We start from the raw sequence: 27,497 nt of genomic DNA, 5'->3' as shown, positions 1-27,497 counted from the left end.
TTAGTGCAACATGAATCATTCACAATGAAAATTAAACGTAAACATATTAAATATATTAATATAAACTTAACTCGTAACATTAGTACGACATGAATAATTCACAATGAAAATTAAACGTAAACATATTAAATATATTAATATAAACTTAACTCGTAACATTAGTGCAACATGAATCATTCACAATGAAAATTAAACGTAAACATATTAAATATATTAATATAAACTTAACTCGTAACATTAGTACGACATGAATCATTCACAATGAAAATTAAACGTAAACATATTAAATATATTAATATAAACTTAACTCGTAACATTAGTACGACATGAATAATTCACAATGAAAATTAAACATAAACATATTAATATAAACTTAACTCATAAAATTAGTACGACATGAATCATTCACAATGAAAATTAAACATAAACATATTAATATAAACTTAACTCATAAAATTAGTACGACATGAATCATTCACAAAGAAAAACGAAAACGTCAGTATAATAACCAATCAGAAACGAGAACAACAGCCTTGTAAGTCAGTGTGATGATACAATTTCTTAACAAAAGAGTGCGCTTATGTCATTGAAGTTTGAGTTATCTTATCCTTCAAGGCTGACGCCAGAACAATAGCCATTGTCAACGTTTGTTTTACCTGACACTAATATTGATTAAGAAGCAAGTGCTGACGAATTCATTTTCTGGTAAGTTTACGGATGTAACATGAATTGTCACACTATTTTCTCCACATTGGGTTGATATATGTATCTTGAGATATTGTCGGCTAAGGAAAACATTGAATAACACTTAGCGTGTCTAACCGTGAAACGAATGGGTCCGGGTTCAAATCCTGTTTAGGACAAGTTACTTTATTGGGTTTTTTCGAAGTTTTCCCTCAGCGAATTGAGGTACAACTGCTGGATAACTTTCGGCGTAGGACTTCGAATTCATTTCGCCATCATTATTCACATATCGTTGTCATCAATACCATAGTCCGGATTAAGTTTACGGTGTAGCGTGTTGTATTCGTACAAGAGCGCAAACGTTCGGTGACAAATATTCACAGAACATGAGTTGTAAGAACAGTAAGCCTCAGGCTGCAGTGCAAGCAAGCCTTGGGGCCCCTTCTCTGTGAAAAGGAAAGGAAAGCATTCGTATTATATAGTTCTTTATTCATCGACTTCTTTATGCTTGTGCACTCCCCACTTTATTAAAACAACGCATTACAAGTCAGTCACCAATACATACAGCAGTATTGAAGTTCTGCATTATATTGTATGTGTTCTGTGATCGAGAAAATTATTAATTTCGAGATAAAATTTAATTTTACACTCTACTTAATTTTGAATTGTGCTTGCACAGCTTTCTTGTGTATAATACAACAAATAAGTGTTACTTAAATGGTGGCTCTATGAGCAGCAATTATTTCATGTATCGATCAGTGTATTATTATTATTATTATTATTATTATTATTATTATTATTATTATTATTATTATCAGTACAATTACAAAACTTATGAAAATGAGTAGGCTAAAAATATTGCTTAAAAGGAGGATATTTCTTAAGAAAATTTATAACTCGATCGATGCAATTTTGTCCATAAACTTCAGCATAATGATTGGGCTAAAAATTTGCTTACTTAATTACTTATTTGGCTTTTAAGGAACCCGGAGGTTCATTGCTGCCCTTACATAAGCTCGCCATCGGTCCCTATCCTGTGCAAGATTAATCCAGTCTCTATCATCATATCCCACCTCCCTCAAATCCATTTTAATATTATCCACCCATCTACGTCTCGGCCTCCCCAAAGGTATTTTTCCCTCCGGTCTCCCAACTAACACTATATGCATTTCTGGATTCGCCCATATGTGCTACATGCCCTGCCCATCTCAAACGTCTGGATTTAATATTCCTAATTATGTCAGGTGAAGAATACAATGCGTGAAGTTCTCCATTCTCCTGTAACTTCATCCCTCTTAGCCCCAAATATTTTCCTAACAGCCTTATTCTTTAACACCCTTAATCTCTGTTCCTCTCTCAAAGTGAGAGTCCAAGTTTCACAACCATACAGAGCAACCGGTAATATAACTGTTTTATAATTTCTAACTTTCAGATCTTTTGACAGCAGACTAAATGACTAAAGCTTCTCAACCGAATAATAACACGCATTTCCCATATTTATTCCACGTTTAATTTCCTCCCAGGTGTTATTTATATTTGTTACTATTTCTCCAAGATATCTGAATTTTTAAACCTCTTCGTAGGATAAATCTCTAATTTTTGTTTCCATTTCGTACAATATTCTGGTCACGAGACATAATCATATACTTTGTCTTTTCGGGATTTACTTCCAAATCTATCGCTTTACTCGCTTCAAGTAAAATTTCCGTGTTATCCCTAATCGTTTGTGGATTTTCTCCTAACATATTCACGTCATCCGCACAGACAAGAGGCTGATGTAATCCGTTCAATTCCAAACCCTCTGTGTTATCCTGAACTTTCCTAATTGCATATTCTAGAGCGAAGTTAAAAAGTAAAGGTGTTAGTGCATCTCCTTACTTTAGCCCACAGTGAATTGGAAAAGTATCAGATAGAATCTGGCCTATACGGACTCTGCTGTAAGTTTCACTGAGACACAAAAAAAAATTACTTAATAAGAAAAAAATTAATCAATTTTATAATTGCATCTGTACGATAATAGAACTTAGTACAATCAATAAGGTAAACAGCTGTCTAATAAGCGGAATATTTTCATCATTATACCGGACATTGTCTTGTGACCAACTGATAGTCTTTTCACACCACTCTTGCTTGTCCTTTCAAGCACGGCGCTTATGACTAAAGACCGTTTTCTTAGTCCAACAACATTGGAATATGTATGGTGTATCCATTACGCCACGTGTCCTTTAGTAGACATCCTGCTTACAAAGACATGTAACGCACAATACAGGATCGCTCTAAAACATATTAAAGCAGAGTAAAACTCTGTGCATTAATGGTGGATTTTAGGCGACCAGCGAGAGCCGAAAGTTCGTAAAAGTCTGATGTAATCCGTCACTGACTTTTCTGTCCGTTAGTACCGCACCAAAACAAAATGGGAAGGTGGAATGGAGAGTTAAGGTGTGGTCTGCAATGACTCAATCGAACTAATAGCGCCCAGACCTAGATTATACACTAATAAAATTTACGAAAAGAAATCTGAATATTACATTTCTTTATTGCTGTCGCTGGTCGCCTAAAATCTGCCATTAATGCTCAGAGCTTTATTCTGCGTTTCTTTATAAGGCGGTGTAAGCGAAAAGGACGTGGGCGGAGATTTCTGCGTCCCTTCCACTTTCTCTCTTATGCCCAGGACTGTGTAACCATATACCAAATACATTATTTGTGAAACAGAATCTGTACCAACCAAAGCTTTCTACGTCACATGAAGTGACGAATGTAGAATTGGAATCCTGCATATGTGCATTGTCAGTGCTTTGTATTCCATTCTCAGCAGTTTCTAGTTGATCTTTTGTGTGAGGAAAATGAGAATATCCTTGCATTCTTCTCGAGTAAATTTTGCAGTTTTTGTTTCACCACTATGGCTGTCTCCTCCAAGACTCCATTTTTTACAACAGACAAATCTGCCAGTCTTTGTAATTAAGAAATTTCCACTGTACTCGTTTCTAACAGTGTGAAAGTTTCGGATACATCTTTGACTTTGGGTTAAATGTATAACAAATGGTCTAGTAGGCCTAGCTGTTACGGCACTAGACTAGATTTTTAGTAGGTTATTTTACGACGCTTTATCAACATCTTAGGTTATTTAGCGTCTGAATGAGATGAAGGTGATAATGCCGGTGAAATGAATCCGAGGTCCAGCACCGAACGTTACCCAGCATTTGCTCATGTTGGGTTGAGTGAAAACCCCGGAAAGACCTCAACCAGGTAACTTGCCCCTACCGGGAATCGAACCCAGACCACCTGGTTTCGCGGCCAGACGCGCTAACCGTTACTCCACAGGCGTGGACTAGACTAGATATTTGGCTATTTCTGTTGAAGCAATTTCTTCATTGTCAAGCTCTGTTAATGCATCTACTATTTGTTAGAAATATTTACTAGAGTAGCTTGCAGTTTCAAACCAAGTTCCCCAACGAGATAGTACTGGTTTTGGAGATAAATTACGGGCGCTATTTCTTTGAAGATTGTCAACCTAGAAGAAGCCTTCTAAAACGCGTTTTTCTTATTTGAAATGAAACGGTCCACATCTGAAGGCGAACTTCTTACAGAGCGTATTCCGAATCTCAGCGCTGAGCAATCTGATGGCATCACGGTGTTCCGAATTTCAACTATGACGTCACTGATCCTCCACCGGTGTCGCACCGGTTCCATCAGTTTGTAGAGGTGGTGGTAGTGTCCATCAGTGAATCTGATTGGTTCTTGTATAGGGCGGGAATTAGCAGACGAATGACATCGTGCACTGTTGTGTCATGGCGGTGTGTTCTGCTTTGGTTCTGCTATATTGTTTGTAATGAGCACAACGTAAAAACAATATGTTAATGGCTTATGAGCGAACATGTCAACGGACCCGTTATTATTACTTGTTCAAGAAATAAATTGTTTATGCTCTCTTTTCTTTGAACGAGATGACAGTACGGAAATTTCGAAAAATTTTGCTAGCGTAGCATAGACAACAACTTGTACAGCTGCCATGACAGCCATCGATCCTTCCAGCAGTTTTTTTCCTATTTCGCTGCAGCGTAATGTCATTGTTGTCCACCGGTCCGGTGAGATTCGGAATACGCTGACAATCTCAGCTACAGACAGCGTATTCCGAATCTCAGTGGACAACAGTGATGTCACGCTGCAGCGAAATAGGAACAAAACTGCTGGAAGGATCGATGGCTGTCATGACGACTGTATAAGTTGTCTGTGCTACGCTAGCAAATTTTTCGAAATTTCCGTACTGCCATCTCGTTCAAAGAAAAGAGAGCATAAATAATTTATTTCTTGAACCGGTAGTAATAACTGGTCCGTTGACATGTTCGCTCATAAGCCATTAATATTGTTTTTACATTGTGCTCATTACAAACAATACAGCAGAACTAAAGCAGAACACACCGCTATGACACAACAGTGCACGATGTCATTCGTCTGCTAATTTCCGCCCTATACAAGAACCAATCAGATTCACTGATGGCGGCTGATGGAGACTGCCACCACCTCTCAGCATATTCCGAATCTCACCGGTCCGGTGGCATCAATGACGTCACGTTGCACCGAAATAAGGAACAAAACTGCTGGAAGGATCGATGGCTGTCATGGTGACTGTGCAAGTTGTTGTCTGTGCTACGGTAGCAAAATTTTGCGAAATTTTCGTACTCCCATCTCGTTCAAAGAAAAGATAGCATAAACAATTTATTTCTTGAACCAGTAGTAATAACGGGTACGTTGACATGTTCGCTCATAAGCCATTAACATATTGCTTTTACGTTGTGCTCATTACAAACAATACAACAGAACTAAAGCAGAACACACCGCCATGACACAACAGTGCACGATGTTATTCGTCTGCTAATTCCCGCCCTATACAAGAACCAATCAGATTCACTGATGGCGGCTGATTGAGACTGCCACCACCTCTGCAAGTTGATGGCACAGGTGGAGCATCAATGACGTCATCGGTGGAATTCAGAACACCGTGATGCCATCGGATTCCTCACCGGTGAGATTCGGAATACGCTCTCTGCAAGCTGATGGCACCGGTGCGACACCGGTGGAGCATCAGTGTCGCCATCGGTGAAATTCGAAACACCGTGATCCCATCAGATTGCTCAGCGCTGAGATTCGGAATACGCTCAGGCATTGAGCAAAGGACGTCAGATGACACATGTTAGCATAGAGTAGTTTTACTCTTTTGCCTACTTTGATCATATATGGAGGGTATTGTCACTCATCACTCCATGTGGCCATAATAGTGACATTGAGTTTTCAAATACGACTTCAATGGTTCTATGATTCATGTTTTCAAGTGATAAGTTAACAGGTTATACTGGAATGGTGTCCTGGTTGAGTATGAACTAAATGTAAAGTATGAGATAGTATACTCCCGACACAATTTAAGCTACATCCTGTTGCTAACTTGTTTTCAATAGTCTTTCTAGGCAGTGGCCATTTTTTCTGTAGACACGACTGTAAGTCAGATTCATTGTTTGCGTTTATTTACTCTAAGCCTGTTGCTTCAGCCACGCGCACGTGACAAAGTCGGAATTTCCGTGTTGAGAAATCAGATTGCTTGAGAATATTACTTAACGGGGTGTGAACTATACTCTGTGTAATATCTGTCAGCATCGTGAAAAGACACTGATCGCAATGGTAGCGGGAAGGGTGAGTATACTTGAATCATTTATTTATAAAAAAACCTCATATGTACAGAAAATGAAACTTTGGAGGGGGGGGAGGATTGCAGTAATTATAATGCTATTTTCTTTGAATTGTATATTTTAATTATCTCTTGGCTTCTGAAATACATACTTTACACTCTTTTATTTTATAAGCCAACATGAATGCCTGAAATAACAAAAAGTGGGCGTGTACTTGTGGGTATTTTACAATAAACATTTTTTCTCAATAAATAAAGCCCAAATTCAGTACAAAGTAATAAAGGTAAAATTATCATTTGAAACTTCTTCATATACTCTTGTTTAGTTTTAAATATAGGACATCATACAAAACGAAAATTAATTCATAAGTTTACTCTTAATCAACTACCTTACAGCAGGGTTGCCAGATGTCCCGATTTGGCGGGATATATCCCGATTTTCATATAAAAGTCTCGGGTCCCGCTTCGATTCGAGGCGGGACGCAAAAAGTCTCTCCTTTAGAGAATTAACATCACTTGAATAATTGTATCGTTACGTAGTAACAATTTTCTTCTAGGCCTAAATAATTACATTAAATTTCAATTAATTTTCTTAACAATGTCGGTTTGCACATTGGAAAAAAACGAATATTTTGGCATGTGTAAGGTTTGTAGCAGCGAATTCAGTGGTGAATATTATATTTCTAAACATTTAAAAAGAGACGTTCATCAGAATTGCATGGCATAGAGAATGGACAGAAGCTTGTTGAAAATGCTGAAGTTCAATGATAAATACGTAGGAAGCTCTAAATTGTCTACTGTATGTTAAATTCTGGTTTGGAGCAGTTATATGCTAAGGCACAAAGTAAATATGAATTTAGGTATAAATACATTTTGTCATTGTTATCAATTAATAAACAATGAAATTTAAATATTTTGTCACATGTGATGTCAGACAGAGCTATTATTAAGTCATCAAGTTAATAATTTGGCATAACATATTATTGCCACAAGCCCTTCAGAAAGACGCCAGAGACACATGATGTAACTTAGAGCCAGATAAATATTGTTTCTACTTGGATAGTTGTACCTATAGGGCCTAATATGTCTTTTATTCAAATTGAAATTTTGAGATTCATGTTACTTTCTCCAGCTGCTGGATAATTTTTTATTATTTTTTTTTTATTTTGTATAGTCATGAAAATGTCAACTCTGCCCAAATTCATATCACTCTTTCTTTAAGACAAAACGTAAGTACTATATATGGTGAAAAAAGATGTCCCTCCTTGGTAGATCCAAAATCTGGCAACCTGCCTTACAGTAACTCACATTTTTATATTCAGTAGTCGACCATGTATTTGAGTATAGAAGTATTTGAACTCATAAGATATATAGTGAATGATTTTCTTTAGGTCATTCATTTTCTTGATGTTGGTGAAAATACGTCCACGATGAGCTAAACCATATGTGTAAGAAACGAACTCGCGCAAAAAAAATCTTTGTTAAAACTGTGGCTTTGGACTACCACATTCTTATCTCTTCATAAATATATTCATATATATAGGCCTATATATATATTTATAAATAATATTTTTTGAGACGTCCGCCTCGATAGCGCAGTTGGTATAGCGCTGGCCTTCTGTGCTCGAGGTTGCGGGTTCGATCTATACCCAGGTCGATGGCATTTATGTGTGTTTAAATGCGAGAGGCTCATGTCAGTAGATTTACGCATGTAATAAAACTCCTGCGGGACAAAATTCCGGCACACCGGCGACGCTGATATAACCTCGGCAGTTGCGATCGTCGATAAATAAAACATAACATTTATTTTATTATGATTTGAAGAGAGAAAAATTCCGACGTTAGGAAAGTTTATAGGCCTAACTTTCGTATAAATGAAATACAAGTTGAAGGCTGTAGGGAAATTTTATGCAATATTTTGAAATAAATTACTGATAGGAAGAGATAGTTGCTCGCCTTAGGAGCGCTCAGAAAAATGGAGAAGTGCCCAAGAAAACAGTCATACAGAAGTGGGACTCGGATACCCTACATACTCATATGTCTGAAGTGTAGGCAACATGACGACACTCCAGCTCTATTAACGAACACTAAGTTAGTGAAAGACAGACGGTCATAGGTGTTCAGTGTTCATGTTGGATATGAAATGACTTTTATCATTGGGGCAGAACAGATTTGTAAATATTAATCTAAATCAGAAGATATCATGACAACACAACAGCATACATTTTAACAAAAGTTTGTAAACTCAGTTAATTCCAAAAATTAGGGCCTATAACAAATACCGGATTAAGATAAGAGCGATTGTAATGTACGAGACGCATCCAGAAAGTAAGTTTCCCTATTAAAAAAAAAGAACACAGTTTCAGGAAAACATATATTGGCAACAGGTACAGCAATGTTTCAGCTATTTTTCAACATAGCCACCATCAGAATTGAGACACTTGTCGTATCGTGGGATCAACTTTTGTATCCCTCTGTCGTAGAACTCTGCCGCCTGTGAATGGAACCAGCGTGTGACAGACGTCTTCAGCTCAGAGAGAGAGAGAGAGAGAGAGAGAGAGAGAGAGAGGGAGGGAGGGAGGGAGGGAGAGAGAGGGAAGGAGGGAGGGAGTGAGAGAGAGAGATGTTCGGTCCATAGACCTGACAGAGCTGCCGATGAATTTCAATAGGCGCAATTCTTTGTGCATTAAAGAACTTTATCACCGACCGAACCTCGCAGGCGGCGGGAGAAGGAATAAGAGCTTCCATTTCGGACTACTGCTGCCACGCTACTGGCACCAGGCGGGACCTGTCCGGCTGGCATATGATTGATACGTCATAGATCTGTTACGCATGCGCAATTGACACGGCTAACTAAGTTTACTTTCAAGGGGAAAAAATCGGGAAACTTACTTTCTGGATGCTCCTCGTATATATTCTCTTGGCTATATTTGCAGTAGTGTCCTGCAACGTTTGAGAGACAACCAAGACATTATAAACTTCGTCTTATTTCATAAGAAAAACTAATCGCAAGATCTGTGCTAAAATCCTTACGCGGCAAAAACATGAAGGTGTGGGAGCGGAGGAGAGCTAATATTTTTGTAACAAGGTGGAACAAATGCAGCAGGCCTGCTAACATCGGCGAATATCGAACTTCGCCATACTCCACGAACTGGAACCTAACACAGCGCCGTAATGCACGACTCTAATTTGCAGCTACTTCCTTACGTCAAAGCTTCCAGTTATGCCCAAACAGAGAAAGTAAAGAGACCATTACAGCTCCTGATTCAGTTCCTTTAGGCCTCTATTAGACTAGTTCACTGGTGGCGCAACCGAGCTGATCCACCGGTGGTTCAGCACGTCGTGGGACATTGAGGCTAATGAGAGCTATTAGACTGGGATAACCGAAAATAGGACAGTCCCAGCAACAAGTCGGGCAAAAATTGGTGGCGTCCCAACTAGCCGGGGCATTGTTTTATATGTAACTATTAAGGTACGCGTTCACTACATCGTATCGCACTCATCGAACGAGTCGCACGGATCAGAAAAAGACAATCTTTGCTGTAATTGTTATGTAACCGCTTTCACTACATTGTATCGCAAGGATCGGCTCTCGGCAAATCCGTCTACGTTTCTCGGATGAGCAACTTTTCCGATGAGTGCGATCATGGCCTCCTTTAATAAATTAATTTTAATTGCTCAACTGTTACTATTATGTTGTGCCATGTCGCGCCAAAATGGCAGACAGAAAACTTATTTCGCTTGTAGAAAATTGCGAAGAATTATATAATTTGAGGCGTTCCCATTACAGTAATCAAGTCGTTTCTTACATATTATGTAACCAATATCTCTTTCGTTTCCTCCTCTTCAATTAAGACGCATGAAGCAATTACAAATTTTTATTCGCTAACACTCATAATTAATAGACCTAACCTCAACTCCTCTGTTTTCAGTAATGTCAATATCGTACAACGTCATGTTTTAAACAGCTGATAGGGAATCCGATGAGGCGATGAGGTGGAGCCGTTACAGTGAACGCACTGCACTTAAAATATCCGTTGCTTGCGATTCGTACGAGGAGTGCGATACGATGTAGTGAACGCTTACCTTTAAGGTGGGTTTACACATGCGTGGGTTTAATGGCGTCAATTCACACGCTAGTCGTACTTTTGCGCCAGAAGTACAGAAATTTCTATACAGGGTGATTCTAAAGGATTTACCGTCCCTTACGGAGCTTATTTCCGAAGACATTCTGAGCAAAAAAGTCATATAACCATTTGTCCTTATCTCAACATTTTCAAAGTTACATTAATTTGAAGCTGTTAGTAAAATAGAGAATGAACTATTAAGAAGTGTCATTTCTTTAACTGGCTAGTGTTCTGAAGCTAAAAATTTGTTAATTCCTTTGTACAGATTTTATTTTTCAATTTTTAACTAAAAATCACATCATCCTTACGCACTTATCACAAAAATTGTTACAAATCGTACGACCCTAATTCTTTACAGTTTAATTCTGCATGATAATGTACATTCCTAAAGAATTTACAAGAGTGGCGTGATTTGTAACAATTGTTGTGATAAATGCGTAAGAAAATGTAATTTTGTAGTTAAAATCGGAAAAAAAAACAAAATTCTGTACGAAGCAACTATGGAATTCACAACACATTTTTGGCTTCAAAATACTAGTTAATTAAAAAATGATACTCCTGAATAGTTTACTCTTTATCTGTAATATTCTTTTATCTTTAAATTGGAGAATAATGATATTTTACAAACATTTTCAAATTAGTGTAACTCTGAAAATATTGAGATTAGGAAAAATGTTTATATGACATTTTTTACTCAGAATGTCTTCGGAAATAAGCTCCGTAAGGGACAGTAAATCCTCGTGAATCACCCTGTATTTTGCCTCGTGAATACCATTTTCAAGTGCAGGCTGCTACCTGAATATTGCACGAGGACATAATAATTAATATTATGCACTTCACTTGACTGTCAAGTGAAGTTGAACTTGTTAATGGCGCGTGCCTGATAGTTGAAACTTTGTTGACTGAGGAGATGATTTCTAACTTGGAATAAAAAAAAAAAAACATGAAAGAGAAGGTCGTATATGAGTGAAAAAGTGGATTGTCTTAGAAACGATCAGGAAACAGGATTCCAATTGGAGGAAATGAATTTTAATTAAAATAAACCACAATTTATTTCTCTAACAATTCAGTAAGGAGTAACTGTTGCAAGTTGTAACGGACTACAGAACTTTAGGTTAAACGAGTGGGTGATAAATTAATTTAGCTCATGCGCATACTGATTTGTGACAGTTGTTCGAAGTTCGAGAAACAAAAATCTTGTTTTAAAACAATGTTTTGGTCTTTGGGTAAGCTCCAATTTAAAATAATGCAAACTTCGACAAATATGAAATCGGTTTCTAGAAGTCTTATCAGATTTCATTTTACTGTATTTATGTATTTATTTATATACTTATTTATTTGTTTTTTATTTACTTGTGTATTTGTTTATTGATTTAGTTATTTGGTTGTTTATTTATTAGTTTCTTTATATTTACTTATTTATTACAGATGAATATCGTCTATCCTCTGATCTTTGTAGTCCTGTTTGTGCCATTCTTGGTGTCCGAAGCTACAACGAATTGTTCGGAAACTCTCCAGTGCGGAATTGTGCACTGTCCATTGCTGAGCTGCACGCTGGCGCAGGGAGGAGTGATTACTAGCGGACTAGAGTTCTGCAGCTGCTGTAGTGTGTGCGTGCACTATGTTGGTGAGTGAATTTTGACATTAGCCGACATACGTAATTTTAGCTTTAAATATTAGTTATTTATTGGTTTTAAAGCAGCGTCCACAAATAGTGTTCCTCGCGTTAGAAATGGATAGGCCTATCTCTCGTGCCCAAGCGGATCTGAGCGAAGAATCTCAGTTCCATTCGGCGAAAAGCGTATGGGATAGCGTGCACATGGGTGGTTTACGCGGCACAAAGTGGAGTAACAAAAATCTGGTCGTAACTCGAAGTCTAAGTGTTTGTTAAAAGGAAAAAGGAGTTTTTTTTCTAAAGCTCGACTAGTAGGCCTATATTATACAACAGCCGTATTATAAAGGTCATCATCTACCCACAAACAACCAGAATGGATCTGAGGTGAACATAAGACGCCGGTCAGAATGTAGTCGGCGTTTCAAATACAGGCAGCGGAAGCGACTTTGACAAACGCCTAAAGGTACGTTTTCCTCGGTGCGGCTATTGCGATAATCTTTGAGCACTATTTCTTTGTATTTCCTAGAGCCGCGGCAGTCACTCGGAGGAAAACAGCTCCATAGAAAATACAAAGAAATAGTGCTCAAAGATTATCGTTGCACGATCATCGCTGAACGATCATCGCAATAGTCGCACCGAGGAAAACGTACCTTAAGCAAGCACGTTCCTTGTTTTGTATACGATTATTGCGTGTTATAAAATCAAGACAATACAATTACTATTCTATAATAAGAATTATTGTCGGAAAGGTCTAAAATGCTGGTGAAGTTGAGAATAGTTGTTGGAAATCATACTTAAATTGTCACAAAGTGGTAAAACATGTCTGAAAAGATGTTTTTCTTTATATTTAGAGTTTTAGAATACCGAAAACGTACATGGCGTACAATTTTGCGTTCCCTGTATTTAACTTTACATTAATTTATTTATCACATCTATTCTGTACCTTACTTTTCTTATAAGATTTCGCTTAATTTCGGTTGCTGCTGCAATGAACAACAACATTTATTTTCAAAGTTTCAAATGAAAATGACCCCCGAGTGTCGGATAGCATAACCTTGTATGCGGGAAAAATGCGTTCAACATCTGCTGAAATCAAGAGCACATATGTAAAATATTTGACATCATCAATTTCATTTCTACATCAAGTTCATAACAATCGCACTTGTCATCTGATAAAACTTTTGCAATTTTGCATAATGAATTGAAACCACGTTTTTTTTTTTGTATTACTGTGTGATGTAGAAATGAAATTGGTAATATGAAATATTTTACTTATGCGCCCTTGGTTTCAGTCGATGTTGAACGCAGTTTTTCCGCATACAAGGTTATACTATCCGACATTCAGCGGTCATTTTCATTTGAAACTTTGAAAATGAATGTTGTTGTTTATTGCAGCAGGAATCGAAACCAGGCAAACAACATGCAAGAAAAGTAAGGTACGAAATTAATGTAACAGTTAAATATAGAGAAAGCAAAACTGTACGCCATATACGTTTTTGGCTTTCTAAAACTGTAATGCAAAACTCTAAATATAAAAAAAACATCTTTTCAGACTTATGTTTTACCACATTTGTGACAATTTAAGTATGATTTCTCAACTTCTACAGCATTTTAGATCTTTCCGATATTAACCCTTATTATACAATAATTATATTGTCTTGATTTTATAATACGCAATAATCGTATACAAAACACGGAACGTGCTTGCTTAGGTGTGTCAAATTCGCTTCCGCTACCTATACTTGTAACACGTCACATTCTGTCCGGGGCGTCGTATGTTCAGCTCAGACTAATACAAATATACCGATGTCACGGCCCTACTCATCTCACACACTGCACTACAATACTTTGCTTGACTTGTTCATGTTTCTAATCAGTTTTGAAGGAATAACGGTTGTGGAAATGGAAGAAGCATGTAGCATAGTAGAGATAATTTTTATTAATTTATAGTTAGTAAAAGTAAATATTTTTAGCACCGTTATTTAAGCATTAAAATAAATTCATTTCCAACTCTATTTCATCCATAAATTAGTAACAAACTTATGGCATCGTAAAATTTAGGTTTTCTTGTAACTATTAAAGAAGAAAAGCTTTCTCATTCACATGCCATTTTAATGCGAGTTTTTTAAATGGAAGGGCGTGAAGGTACGTTTTTAAAGTTTTCGAAGTAGGCTATCGGTATTTGTTAATTTTTTTATAGAATTAAATAAAAATTTTAAAATCGAATAGAGAGAGAAGTTCTCTTGTTCCTCTTCGATTGCTATGTATTATAAATGACGAAAGAAAAAGTTACATAAAATTCAGTAATCTTATCTCGCTTTGGGACACGCTGTAGGTATAATACTGGCCACAAATTACTGATCTGTGAAAAGCAAGGTGGATCAAAATGTGTGTAGGATTCTTCTAGGATTATTTCTTTGTTTGCCAAAATTTCAAACTGCAAATTCTTTACGCCACTGTAAAACATGCTTTGGGATCGTCATTTGTTTCCAGCATAGATAGTCAACTAAAAATGGCGGCTCCATTCAAACGTTTTGATGAAGCTAACATTAGTGAAATAGAATTTTAATAAGTCAATATTTTATTGTATTTTAGTATTTTATTTTTCTCCATTCATTCATTCATTCATTCATTCATTCATTCATTTAGTGTTCTTCCCAAGGGCAGGTCTTTCACTGCAAACCCAACTTTCTCCAGTCTTTCCTATTTTCTGCCTTCCTCTTTGTCTCCTCATATGATCCATATCATTTGACATCTGATATCTTCTTCTACCCCGAACTCTTCTCACATTCACCATTCCTTCCAGTTCATCCTTTAGTAGGCAGTTTCTTCTCAGCCAGTGGCCCAATCAATTCCTTTTTCTCTTCCTGATCACTTTCATCATCATTCCTTCTTCACCCACTCTTTCCAACACAACTTCATTTCTTATTCTGTCTGTCCACTTCACACGTTCCATTCTTCTCTATATTCACATTTAAAATGCTTCTATTCGCTTCTCTTCACTTCGTCCTAATGTCCATGTTTCTGTTCCATACAATGCCACACACCATATAAGCACTTCAATAGTCTCTTCTTTAGTTCATTTTCCAGAGGTCCGCAGAAGATGTTCCTTTTTCTATTAAAACCTTCCTTGGGCTTTGCTATCCTCCTTTTGAGTTTCTGGCAGCAGCTCATGTAACTACTTATAGTACATCCCAAGTATTTGAACCTGTCCACTTGCTCTACTGCCTCATTTAGAATTCCCAAGTTTATCTTCTGTAGTTTTTTTCCTATGACCATGGTCTTAGTCTTATTTACACTTATCTTCATCCCATACTACTTACAGCTGTCATTTAGCTCCAGTAGCATATTTTTTAATATTTATTTTTCTAATCTTTATATATTTTCTTTTAATCGTGAAATAGTCAATTAAATCCCACTCAAGTTTTGATTTTCTCTAGATAAATTAAAAGCTCTAGTGAGATTACTGTTGAACACTTCTAAATGTATTTGAAAATTTTAATGAACGAAATTGTATCATTCTGGGGTTCAGTAAACTAAAAACAACATGTATTAATCCGGTAGAAAAATGATAACTGAAGTAATAACAAATTTAATCAATAAAAGGAACTTAAAGGCATTACTTGCACTTTTTCTGTTTCTGATCATATTCTAGTGCCGTAAAAATGTATTTTAAAGCAATGCTCATTTTCTATTATAATTAAGTTGCGTTGTTCTTTTCAGGATTGAACTCTGCTTGTCAGACGAGCCCAAATGGAAACCAGATACAACGTTGTAAAGAACCACTGATTTGTTCTGAAGGTTTTTGCGTAGAAAGCAAGTGAAAAATTGTATATCTCAAAGACATGTAAGAGGAGAATTCGTACGCTAAATTAGACGTTTATGTTATTTTTGTATTGCAGCAACTGTGAAATAAATGACAAAACTTTAAATTAGTAGCTTATTCTTGTGTACAAAGTAATTCAAAATCTTTGTCTTACATACTGGTCTAATGTTGGGGTTAAGATACTGTTACTAGTCCAAGTAACAGATTTTGGAAGACAATGCTAGCATCCCTTTCAATGGAGATGCTCAATAAGCCTTTTAGTGTGCTTCGAACGTGTTCGATGCTGTGGGATGTTGGATATAGCCTACAGTAAAACCTGGTATGTCTGGGATGTACATAACTGAAGAGGAAAGATTTACAGTAAATCACTCACAACTCAGAATTAGGTACGTATAAATCAAGTTTCACAAGTATGTTATAAGATAATTTTCGAATGACTAGGAATCAGTTTAACAGATTTTACCGAACGTAGGTTGCTGGGAGCACTTAAGGATTATTTTAATGTGTCCAAATGTATTTTAATCAATAGACATTGACCAGAATGTTAATGTTTAATATAAATAACGTTGTGCATATGGGCTATTCCATATGAAATCGATCAGTAAAAAACCTCGCATTTTTTTATACTCTAATTTTTTCCCTACTTATACAAGGTGCTGAAGGGAGTGCATTTTAAAAAATATAGTATCGAAAGTCAAACGGTTTTCGTATTATTGAGCGACAAATTTAGCGTATTTTATAAAAACAAGCCTCTTTCAGCGCTCAGAACTCTAGAACCATTTACTGCAGAACATTGAACGAGAGCTTATTTCGAAGGTGACATTTGGTAGGTTATGTTAAGAAGTAATCCTTATTTTTTATTGTACACAGAGAGACAGATAATCTGATTTTACTTGTTTTTAGGCTTTTTGGCCATTTGTAAAAATGTAAAAAATATTGAGAAAAAACTTTGCATTATTAAGAGGAATTCGGGATTGTTTGCTTAGTGACTCGGCAATAAGTTTCGAGGGTATTAAATAAATTATTTTCACACGCCTAGGCTTGAACGGCTCAGTACCGCACCAAGAGTGCACGCACTGGCCGAGAGATTAAGATAAGCGAGCAATGGGCGTCACTTTACTCCAGTGTTTATGAAAACTTGTGATAAAGCTAGCCCAGCCATGACTGCTAGACAACACATCACGCTTTTGTCTCCTTGCCTTGCTTGTCTCGACTACCTCCCGTCTCACAGTCAGCTGGTTACTTCACGCGCGTACTATTTATTTTCTTTATTTGATATTTTCAATACTTTCTTATCAACGTACCACCAGTAAAAAATATGTGTTTATTTGTACTTTCAATGCGGAATCTAACCATATATTTTTAAAATATTTTTTTCGTGGCCAAAGGCGTCTTAATGAAGAAAAATCTAAATTTCTCCATTTCCATAAAAAGTAAGAAAAACTGTTCACATGTCAATATAAACTTTAACTTCTCAGCATTAAAATAAACCATGATTTTGATCATTGGCTGAAAGGGTTTCGGAGCCACAACAGTTTAAAGTTGCTAATTTTATGAAAATACGATAAATTTAAATATTATTAATTTAAATACTATTAAGTTCTGATGTCTCAAACTTTGCACAAAGCATTATAACACAGTTGTCTACGGACAAAAAAAGTTTCATTGTATTTAAAAATTGTAAGGTCAATTTTCTCTATATTTCGGTCGATTTGAGATGGAATAGCCCATACATTTAATATTAAGAATTTTCTTCAATCACAAACAAAGACTTCAAGATGTATTAATTATTTTATTTTATATTATACATGTTTATTACTAACCTCTTGCGATTTCAGTTTTTGTTTCGTTGGGATCTGCTTCAACTGCTTTTACAAATATAAGTTTGTTTTCTAGAGAGTAAATCTTTCTTTTACCGTCACACATGATCACTAGAAAGATACTGAGTGACCTGCAACTGTTTTTTAACGTTTGGGACATGTCCCGTGAAAAGAAGGTAAGCCAGCATGCAAAGACAAAGCATGACGACTCTGTATTCGTCTGAGCTGTGTGAGTTTGCAGTCTAAAGGCTCATTCACAATGAAAATTAAACATAACGTAAGCGTTAATTTAAAAATGTAAACGTTATGGTAAAATCAAGAAGTCATACCATAATTCACGTTGGGAACATAAACATAACTGCAAAGATACTTGGTAACCATGGAAACATAACAACGACGCCATTTCCTCATATTCTGTAGTATACTTCAGCGCTCCACGATTGTTGTTTGCATATCACGTAAGCATAAGCATGAAAGTTTGGAGTTTGCAAACTTTCATGTTAACGTCTAACGGTAAAGTTAATGTCAGTGTTTATGTGACTCATTGTGAATGATCCCATTAATTAGTAACCTAGCCGCAAACTTCTGTGTTTATTTTCATAATGGTAGTAATAGTTGGACGATAAGCAGGAATAATTGTTGTTGTTGTTTTCTAATGCCAGGCATTTGACAATGAAGTCATTTGACCTCTTGCACTCCAATATTTTTCAAAGATATTATCATGACCAGCTACTGAAGCATAGATTTTGAGATGTTCCGAATCCATTTCTTGGTTTGAGTTGCACAATGGACAGTTAGGGGACTGATATATTCCAATTCTATGCAGGTGTTTGGCCAAACAATCATGGCCTGTTGCCAATCTAAATGCAGCTACAGACGATTTTCGTGGTAAATCGGGAATTAACTGTGGATTTTGATGCAGAGAGTTCCATTTTTTCCCTTGGGATTGTGTTATTAAATTTTGTTTGTTGAAGTCTAAGTATGTAGATTTAATAAATCTTTTCACAGAGTAATACGTAGATTTAGTAACAGGTCTGTAAGTAGCAGTGCTGCCCTTCTTTGCTAAAGCATCCGCATTCTCATTTCCCAGGATTCCACAATGGGATGGTATCCATTGGAATACAATTCTTTTATTGAGTGATATTAATTGAGAGAGCATTTTAGTTATTTCTGCTGTTTGAGATGAAGGTGTGTGTTTAGAGACTATTGATAGAATAGCTGCTTTTGAGTCTGACAATATAACTGCATTCCTAAATTTATTGATGTGGCATAGAAGATTCCTGAGAATTTCCCTTATTGCAATGATTTCACCATCAAAACTTGTTGTTCCATATCCAAGAGATCTATAAAGTGAGAAGAGACAGCACGTAACACCTGCACCGGCACCTTGTTCTCTGGAGATCAAGGATCCGTCGGTGTATAAATGAAGCCAGTTTTGTGGAGGGTACCTAATATTAATTTTCTCTAAAGACAATTGTTTCAGTATTTCAGTGTTTACTTCTGATTTTAGTATTTCTTCTGTTAAATTTAGATTATATTCTATATTTAATAGAGTTAAAGGGTTTGGTTTAATTTGTAAGTTTTCTTTTAAATTCGGGATATTGATTTTCTGTTTTAATTCTTGAACAATGGATATGAAACTTTTTTGAGTTTTCAATCTACAGAGGGGACTGTATGAATGCCAATTGTTTCCTGGTAATCTGATAAGTTTTTCATATTGAATCAGTGCTTTTTCTTCTATTGTCATTTTGATGCTGTTAATGTTAGTGAGGAATCTCATAGAATCTATTGGAGTTGTTTTGATTCCACCAGTAATGAGTGCAGGAATAATTGTAAGTATGTATATTGTTTTAGGGCCGTCTATTTGCTTTTCAGAGTGATTTACCAGACATTGACGACAAAATCGAAAAATTTAACGACCTAGTAATTCAGTTATACGATAAACACGCACCTTTGAAAACCAGACGAGTTGGTAGACACCCTGCGCCTTGGATGTGCGATGCCATGAAATTACTCATGACAGACAGAGACACTGCTTATCGTAAATACAGACGGAGCAAGGACGAATTAGATTTTAATACTTACAAAGTTTTAAGAAATAAATGTAATCAAGCAGTAAGAAATGCTAAATTACGCCATGCACATTCCCTTATTCTACCTTCGGTCAGTGCGAAAGAATTGTGGCGTAACCTTAATAACCTGGGTCTAACAAAAGCAAAGCCTCGGGTAGATAACATCAACTTGTCACTCAATAGTCTAAATGAACATTTTGTCACTGCTCCACCTGAACCATTACATAAGCAAGAGACTCTTGAATTTCTCAGATCTTACCCCCAACCTGTGTGGGATAAATTCTTCTTTAAATACATTAACCCGACTGACGTAATGAAGACGCTGCGACGTATGAAATCTAAAGCCCAAGGTATAGACAATATAAATATCACTCTCCTGTATAAAATAATAGATGTGATCCTGCCGACCATCACACATATATTTAATGCATCTATTATGACTGGGTCCTACCCCTCACTCTGGAAAATGGCATTAGTGAAACCTTTACCTAAATCTAACACACCTTCTACAGTAAACCAATACAGACCGATATCAATTCTTCCCACTCTTTCAAAAGCATTAGAACATATTGTACATGGACAACTTATGAACTATCTCGACGAACACAAACTCCTTGATGACTATCAATCGGGTTTTAGACATGGACACAGCACTTCTACAGCCCTACTTAAAGTGACTGAGGACATCCGTGAAGCTATGGATAGGGGTGAAGTAACGGCACTAACTCTTCTCGATTTCAGCAATGCCTTTGGTTCTGTTGATATCGACTTGCTTCTTGCAAAGATGAAGGCTTTGCACCTGTCAGACAATACCTTGAGCTGGATGGACTCCTACCTACGTGACCGCCAACAGTGTGTTTCACTTGATAATCAATTCTCCCAATGGAGATGCACAAAGGCGGGAGTGCCGCAGGGCTCCGTATTAGGTCCACTACTTTTCTCTATCTACATTAATGACGTATCAAAGAACTTACAGTATTGCCGATATCACCTCTATGCCGACGACCTACAACTTTACATACATTCCAGACCCAATACGATCAATGAATCGATTGACAAGTTAAATTGTGACCTAGCCACTGTCTCCACTTGGGCGGCCAATTTCGGACTCGCACTTAATCCAAGTAAGACTCAAGCCATAATTATTGGACATAAGCGTTTAGTTAACTCCCTTAATAACAGTAATCTTTCAGTTGTTACTCTTAACAACACGCTAATCCCTTATTCATCTGTCGTAAAAAATCTTGGCTTCTTTTTTGATAATAATCTAAGTTGGAATTTTCAAGTTAAAGAAACGATAAAAAAAATCTGTTCCTCCATTCACTGTTTGAGTCGCTTGAGAAACTTCTTGCACCAGCAACTAAAACTTACCCTAGTGCAAACCCTAGTAACGCCGCACTTCGATTATTGTGACGTTTTGTTAAGTGACCTAAGTTCTGAATTGTCAGTCAAGTTACAGCGAGCTCAGAATATGTGCGTCAGATACGTGTGCAACATCCGACGGTATGATCACATATCACCGTCCTTCGCAAGTCTCTCGTGGCTCCGACTTAAAGAACGTAGAACTTTACACTCTTTGTCTTTACTCTTTCGAATTCTGCACACTTCAACACCAAATTACCTTTCGTCTCGTTTCTCTTATCTATACTCTAACCACGATGTAAATACCAGATCACTTATCTGTGGCACGCTAAGTATACCTCTTCATAGAACATCTTGTTATTCATCATCTTTTACAATATCCACCTCGCGTCAATGGAATTCCTTGTCACAAAGTATTAGGGGCTGCAAGACAATAAACACCTTTAAGAACAGCTTAAAAGATAACCTTATTAGCATTTCACTCCAATCATACTGATTTAAACTATCACTGACTACATTGTTACTTTTTTCTTTAGACATCATCCTGATTGTGCTGTATTTTAATTGTCTCGTAATAATCTCTTTCTATTATCTAATATTATTTGAAATATATTAACATTCTATGTATTTTAGTTTAATTCTGCTACACAGTTTATTTCAGTGTTTAATTAATAGTTCATAGTATTTTGTTGTTTAATTTGTAAATAACTTTTGTATACATGTAACTCTCATCTCAATCAAATTGTTGGATTCTTTGTAAGTTCATGCATATGTATATACACTTTTTGCTGGTTGAGTGGAAGAGAAGGCCTTACGGCCTTAACTCTGCCAGCTAAAATAAATCATTATTATTATTATTATTATTATTATTAATATAGTGTTAATTACTATAGTACATTTTATTAAATGATTAACGTTTTCAGCATTAAGATACCATCTTCAGATGAATAGTTACATACAAAGAACATGCTGGCTACATGGAACAACAAGTATAATATGCAGGAATGTACAATATGGATAATATCAAATGAGTAAATTGTTCAATAATACAAAGACATGATTATTAGCGTTATGTTGTGTTCAAATTTATGAATGCACGCAATATTTATCAAGCAAATGCATAAGATGTTTTGGAATTAATAAGTACAGTATCATACAAAATGTACAATATACTGTAACTGAGGTTAAAATATGAGTTCTTGAAAGTTAAAATACAAAGACGTGAGTAAAAGTTTGTTACATAGTGAGATGTTATAAAATTCTTCCGACGGAAGGTAATGTCACATTTCGAGGTTCAGCCCGACCGAGTTTTACTGCAACACGATGATGATGATGATGATGATGATGATGATGATGATGGAGCAGAATAGCAAACTCCTAGTAAATTAAGTCAGCTGTTGTATAGTCGTCATTGTGGCAAGGTCGCGTCTTTCGCTACCAACATTACGCAAAACTATCAGGTAGATAGTTACAACGACTTAGGTATATGTAGCTAGTAGATATATGAGAAAAAGAATTGAAATATTTGTGATGTAAAAGTGTGTGTGTGTGTGTTGTTTTATTCGTGGAATGCGGGAAACAACTTTTATCTTCTTTTTTATGGGGCGGGCGAGTTCATAGCAAATTATTTAATTCGTGCATGTCTTATGACATTCGTATCATTGCAGGAAGATTTTTGTATTCAATCGGAAGTATCTATCGAACAGAGACACCCTCGGCTCTCTTCATTCCGCATGCTTGGTCTTTTACAAGGTATGTGACAAGGGATAATGGGTTAGTTGAGTGACGTGAATCCAGGATCTTAAATCATTGAAATCTTTTCACATATTCCTCTGCCTCAAGTCACTTAGGGCCATATTCATAGACATTCTTAGCGCGGGCTTCCGGTGGATGATCAGCGAACTAACGTTTTTCGTATTCACAAACCAGTGTTAGCGATATGATTTGATAGTCGATAGCCGGGGCTAGTTTAGCACGCTAGTTTAGCACGCTCGTTAGCGATATGATTTGATAGTCGATAGCCGGGGCTAGTTTAGCACGCTCGTAGCGCGGGCTAGCGAAATGTCTATGCATAGCACCATTTGATATCAACTAACCCATTAGCCTTGTCATATACATTTTCATAACTACATAAGGTAAAACAGGTTAATAATAATTAACAACGTAATAAAGCACAGAAATGGCTTAATGTATACATTTTCAACTTATTTTTAACATGATTGTGGTTGGTGGAGTGAAATATTTTCTGTTTTTGAGGTAACTATTGCGAATTAGATTTCGAAAAGATGTGGATTTATCTCGTTTTCCATCTTTCAATTAAATTACATACAAGATTTGCGTGTTATTATTCCGTTGAGAAGCTTTTGTCATCTAGTCTTCTGTCAAAAAATCTGAAAGTTAAAATTTATAAAACAGTTATATTACCGGTTCTTCACTATGGTTGTGAAACTTGGACTCTCACTTGAGAATAAGGTTCTTAGGAAAATATTTGGGGTTAAGAGGGATGAAGTTACAGGAGAATGGAGAAAGTTACACAACGCAGAGCTGCACGCATTATATACTTCACCTGACATAATTAGGAACATAAAATCCAGACGTTTGAGATGAGCAGGACATGTAGCACGTATGGGCGATTCCAGAAATGCATATAGAGTGTTAGTTGGGAGGCTGGAGGGAAAAATACCTTTGGGGAGGCCGAGACGTAGGTGGGAAGATAATATTAAAATTGATTTGAGGGAGGTGGGATATGATGGTAGAGACTGGATTAATCTTGCTCAGGATAGGGACCAATGGCGGGCTTATGTGAGAGCGGCATTGAACCTCCGGGTTCCTTAAAAGTCAGTAAGTAAATAAGCTTCCATGTAAACAATGTTATTAAATATGAATAAGTTTTTATTCCAAACTTCAGGGGTGCTATTCATAGACATTTCGCAGCACGCGTACTAAGCTAGCCCCGGCTATCCACTGGTTACTAGAACAGAATTCAACATTGGTTTATGAATACGAAAAACGCTGATCATCCACCGGAAGCCCGCGCTAAAAATGTCTATGAATACGGACCTAGATTTTTTAGGTTCTTTACAATATTTTACATTGAATTCCACATGTTTATTATTCTTCTAATTAGTGTACCTATTGCCAAAATGTTAAGGAAAATTTTGATCACATCATTTCTCTTTTCTAATTTTATTTTGTGTTTTAACGGCAGAACGTCTGGTTCTGGTAATTTGTTTCACTATTTCCTCTATATTTAGTATGGAAGTGAATGCCTTTGTCTTGTTTTCTGATATGTACCCCATTTACATTTTCACAACTACTGTACACATGTTTTATTTCTCTTGAATTCCTTCTTCAGTATAATTCTTTTTATGTCTGATACAATTAGATTCCTTTAATTGAGTTTCTTGGAATTAAGTGTGCCAATACTAAGCTTTTAAACAGTGTCTACAGTATTGCAGTAATCCTTAGGGTTTTCCAAGATTCCGAACATTCTTTCAGTTAATAAAAGTCTTGCAAAACAAGCTTTGAACAGAATGGTTTACATAAGAGTTTCTATTTTTTTTTCCGTTCGACATAGGTGTTTCTATTTTTCCATTGTGGTCATCATAAATTGATCTCAACTGTGAATTTTTTCTTCAAATTTGATCTTGTTTAGGGAATCTATCATTGTGTCAAAAGTTTGCTTCCTCAGGTAAATTTATCGAACTTTTCTCAAACACATCGAAATTAATGTATGCTAGTCATTATCCACGCATCTAATGCCACCAATATTTCATCGCTTCATATCTGGAGTCGCAGGTGTGGGTGCGTGCCACTAATGGAATCTAATGGTCACTTGGGCCGTAGAACGTTCTTTGTAATGAAATTGATCTGTACAAATTATACATTGAGGTAAAATTTCCCGTTCTTTGTACAGCGTCGATAAATAAGAAAATTAATAACGGAATACATAGCAGACCTAAAATCTACGTCCTGGTGGGTGGGTGGTTGGGTAGGTAGGTCGATAAGTTGATGGATGAACAGACGGACGGGAGGACAGAAGGAAGGACGGAGAGACGAACGTATGGAGGATGGGTGGATTGTTGGGTGATTGAGAGATTGGGTGGACGGGCGGATGGGTGGGTAGTCTTGAGTTTAATCACACATAGAGTATAGATATTTATCAGTTTTAATATGTCCCTACGTTTTACTAAATCAATATTATATAATGTAATTATACCACAATTAGAGACCGGCATATCAGACAAAGCTCACGCCCGTACCTGCTTGCCGTCAGGCTTGGGTTCCGGTGACGCTACAAAGCAAGTTAACTTTTAGCCTGAACCCATTGAGCCCGGGTTTTATAAGTTCAGTCCAGGCGGGACCGAAGTAAGTCTGCCTGTTTGCTAGTATTATAAGGTAGACTTGCATTCACGGAAGCCAGTCTGCGCTGGTTAAGATGAAACAATACTAGTTTGAAACCTAAGTTCGTCGGCTATTTAGTCACTTCAAAAAATCTTTATCTTATTGTCCAACACGACAGATATTTCTTGATTAAAGAAACACAGTTTTACGATTTATTGCACTACAGAATTCATAAAGTAATAAGACAATATTATACTTTAATATTCCTGCAAAGTGCATCTGACTCAACAAAATAGCAACATTTCGTAACTTGTGACTAGTTGGGAAGGGAAGGGAAGGGAAGGGAAGGGAAGGGAAGGGAAGGGAAGGGATTATAGAAAAATATTTCATTTTAACTTTTTCCTTATCAACAATTAAAAACCTCATGAATACCTGTAAAATGTATAACAATTTTTCGTTCTTCAGAATATTGATTTGCTATTTAACTTCTGAGGGACAGATTTCTTTTTATTTATGAAGCTGAAAGTTTGAATGGTTTGCATTAAATTTATATTACTACGATGAAAAGGAAAGTGCAAGTAATTTATAATAACTGTTGGCATTTAATGGATATTATGTTGACGAGGAATAGTTTTCTTTGTCTTTATTAACGGTACGTTTCAGAAGACAAATTAAGTTTTCAGTAGTTTGTCTATATCTGTAGGCTTCTTGTCAAGTTTGAATGGCGTGGTTGATATTTATAATGCATCTGAAAGCAGCACAGTCTGGCGCAGGTCGGCGGAACCCAACAGTTCTTTCGGGTCACTCGTAGGAATGTTTGGGAGTCACGTGCAACCACACTGCCTACCTGCTTGAGAGGGAAGGTTGCAGGCGGGCGAACGATACGAAGCGTAAGCCCGCTCACAGACGTAAACAGTCATGGGCAAGCCTAATCGACAGTTTGCCTGTCTCTGACCACAATGTGTCTGCCTACGATGGGTGTGAAGTGTAAGAGTTAAAACCTGAATGTTACAAGGTAGATGAGAACAGGGAGCAGTCAAAGATATGATACCTTCAGTGAAAGAAATGAGACGAAATTTAAACAAAATATAAAACAGAATGTGTAAAATGAGGCACACAAAGGACTGATGAGATCAATTCATTGAATTCTCAATCTCTTTATCGGCCTACGTTATGCATGCACGTTGTGACATTTCGTTTTCTCTTCAATCGCGTTTGTCGCGGTTACTCAGTATTAACACGAAATAACGCAATTACTTATAAAAGTATGGATTCGGAACCCCAAGCTGTTTTCAGTAAATTCATTTGTTAGACTCTGGATGAAATGTTCCTTTTTAAGTGAGCAGTTGCACGAATTGTTATGCTATATATTACACAAATAAAAGCTTCTGGTATCGGTATACAAGGTTGCAGTTGACCATGATAAAACTCAGATTCTGAGTAAATATTTTGTCAAAGGAGATGATTGAAACCTTAGAATGACTTTCTTCGAAAAAGAAGTAAATCCAAAGGGTTTTTTTTTTGGGTGTCTTGTATAGTTATTAAATTACATCTTCTTACAATAAATATAAAAACATAAAGTTAATATCAGAATTAAAATGAAATAAAATTTTCGAAATTTTCATAGTTTAACTGAATGCTCAATGTTACAGTTTATCCAGAACTATTACGAGACAGTGACCGAGGTAGTGTTAAAAGTATTTTTCCATTAATTTTTTTTAATCAATTAGATATGAATGAAGCCAAAGTTAATTTTAATGGCACACAGAGTAGTCATCTCATACTTCCATGTTAATTTCATGCACTCTTTCGAACCTGGTACTCAGTTGCTGAAGCCGTTAGCCATGTGAAAAACTTCAACAGGTGGATACTTGCTTATAATTGGTTCTAATGTGATGAATCGACATAGTGAGAGTTTATTCTAGGCACGTACTATTCGGTTGCTGTTATAGCCCCGTCGCTCTAAT

At 36.5% G+C, this 27,497-nt stretch overlaps 1 protein-coding gene across 2 annotated transcripts in view; it reads left to right on the top strand.

Annotated features, from left to right (window-relative positions):
* The window catches only part of LOC138704494 (uncharacterized), a 222,540-nt gene extending 206,502 nt beyond the window's left edge, over positions 1–16,038 (top strand). Inside the window, exons 1-3 of one of the 2 annotated variants that reach the window (XM_069832421.1) lie at positions 6,127–6,369; positions 11,920–12,118; positions 15,830–16,038. In XM_069832421.1, the coding sequence (XP_069688522.1) occupies positions 6,355–6,369; positions 11,920–12,118; positions 15,830–15,930 (315 nt within the window). In that variant the 5' untranslated portion in view covers positions 6,127–6,354 and the 3' untranslated portion in view covers positions 15,931–16,038. Of the gene's footprint in view, positions 1–6,126; positions 6,370–11,919; positions 12,119–15,829 lie in introns of those variants that run through there. The other variant, XM_069832430.1, reaches the window with a different exon arrangement.
* The last annotated feature ends 11,459 nt before the right edge of the window (positions 16,039–27,497 follow it).

The sequence above is a fragment of the Periplaneta americana genome, chromosome 1 (genome assembly GCF_040183065.1).
Source record: "Periplaneta americana isolate PAMFEO1 chromosome 1, P.americana_PAMFEO1_priV1, whole genome shotgun sequence".
NCBI lineage: Eukaryota > Metazoa > Arthropoda > Insecta > Blattodea > Blattidae > Periplaneta > Periplaneta americana.
Note: the sequence above shows the minus strand (reverse complement) of the source record. Positions and strands in the feature narration are given on the sequence as shown.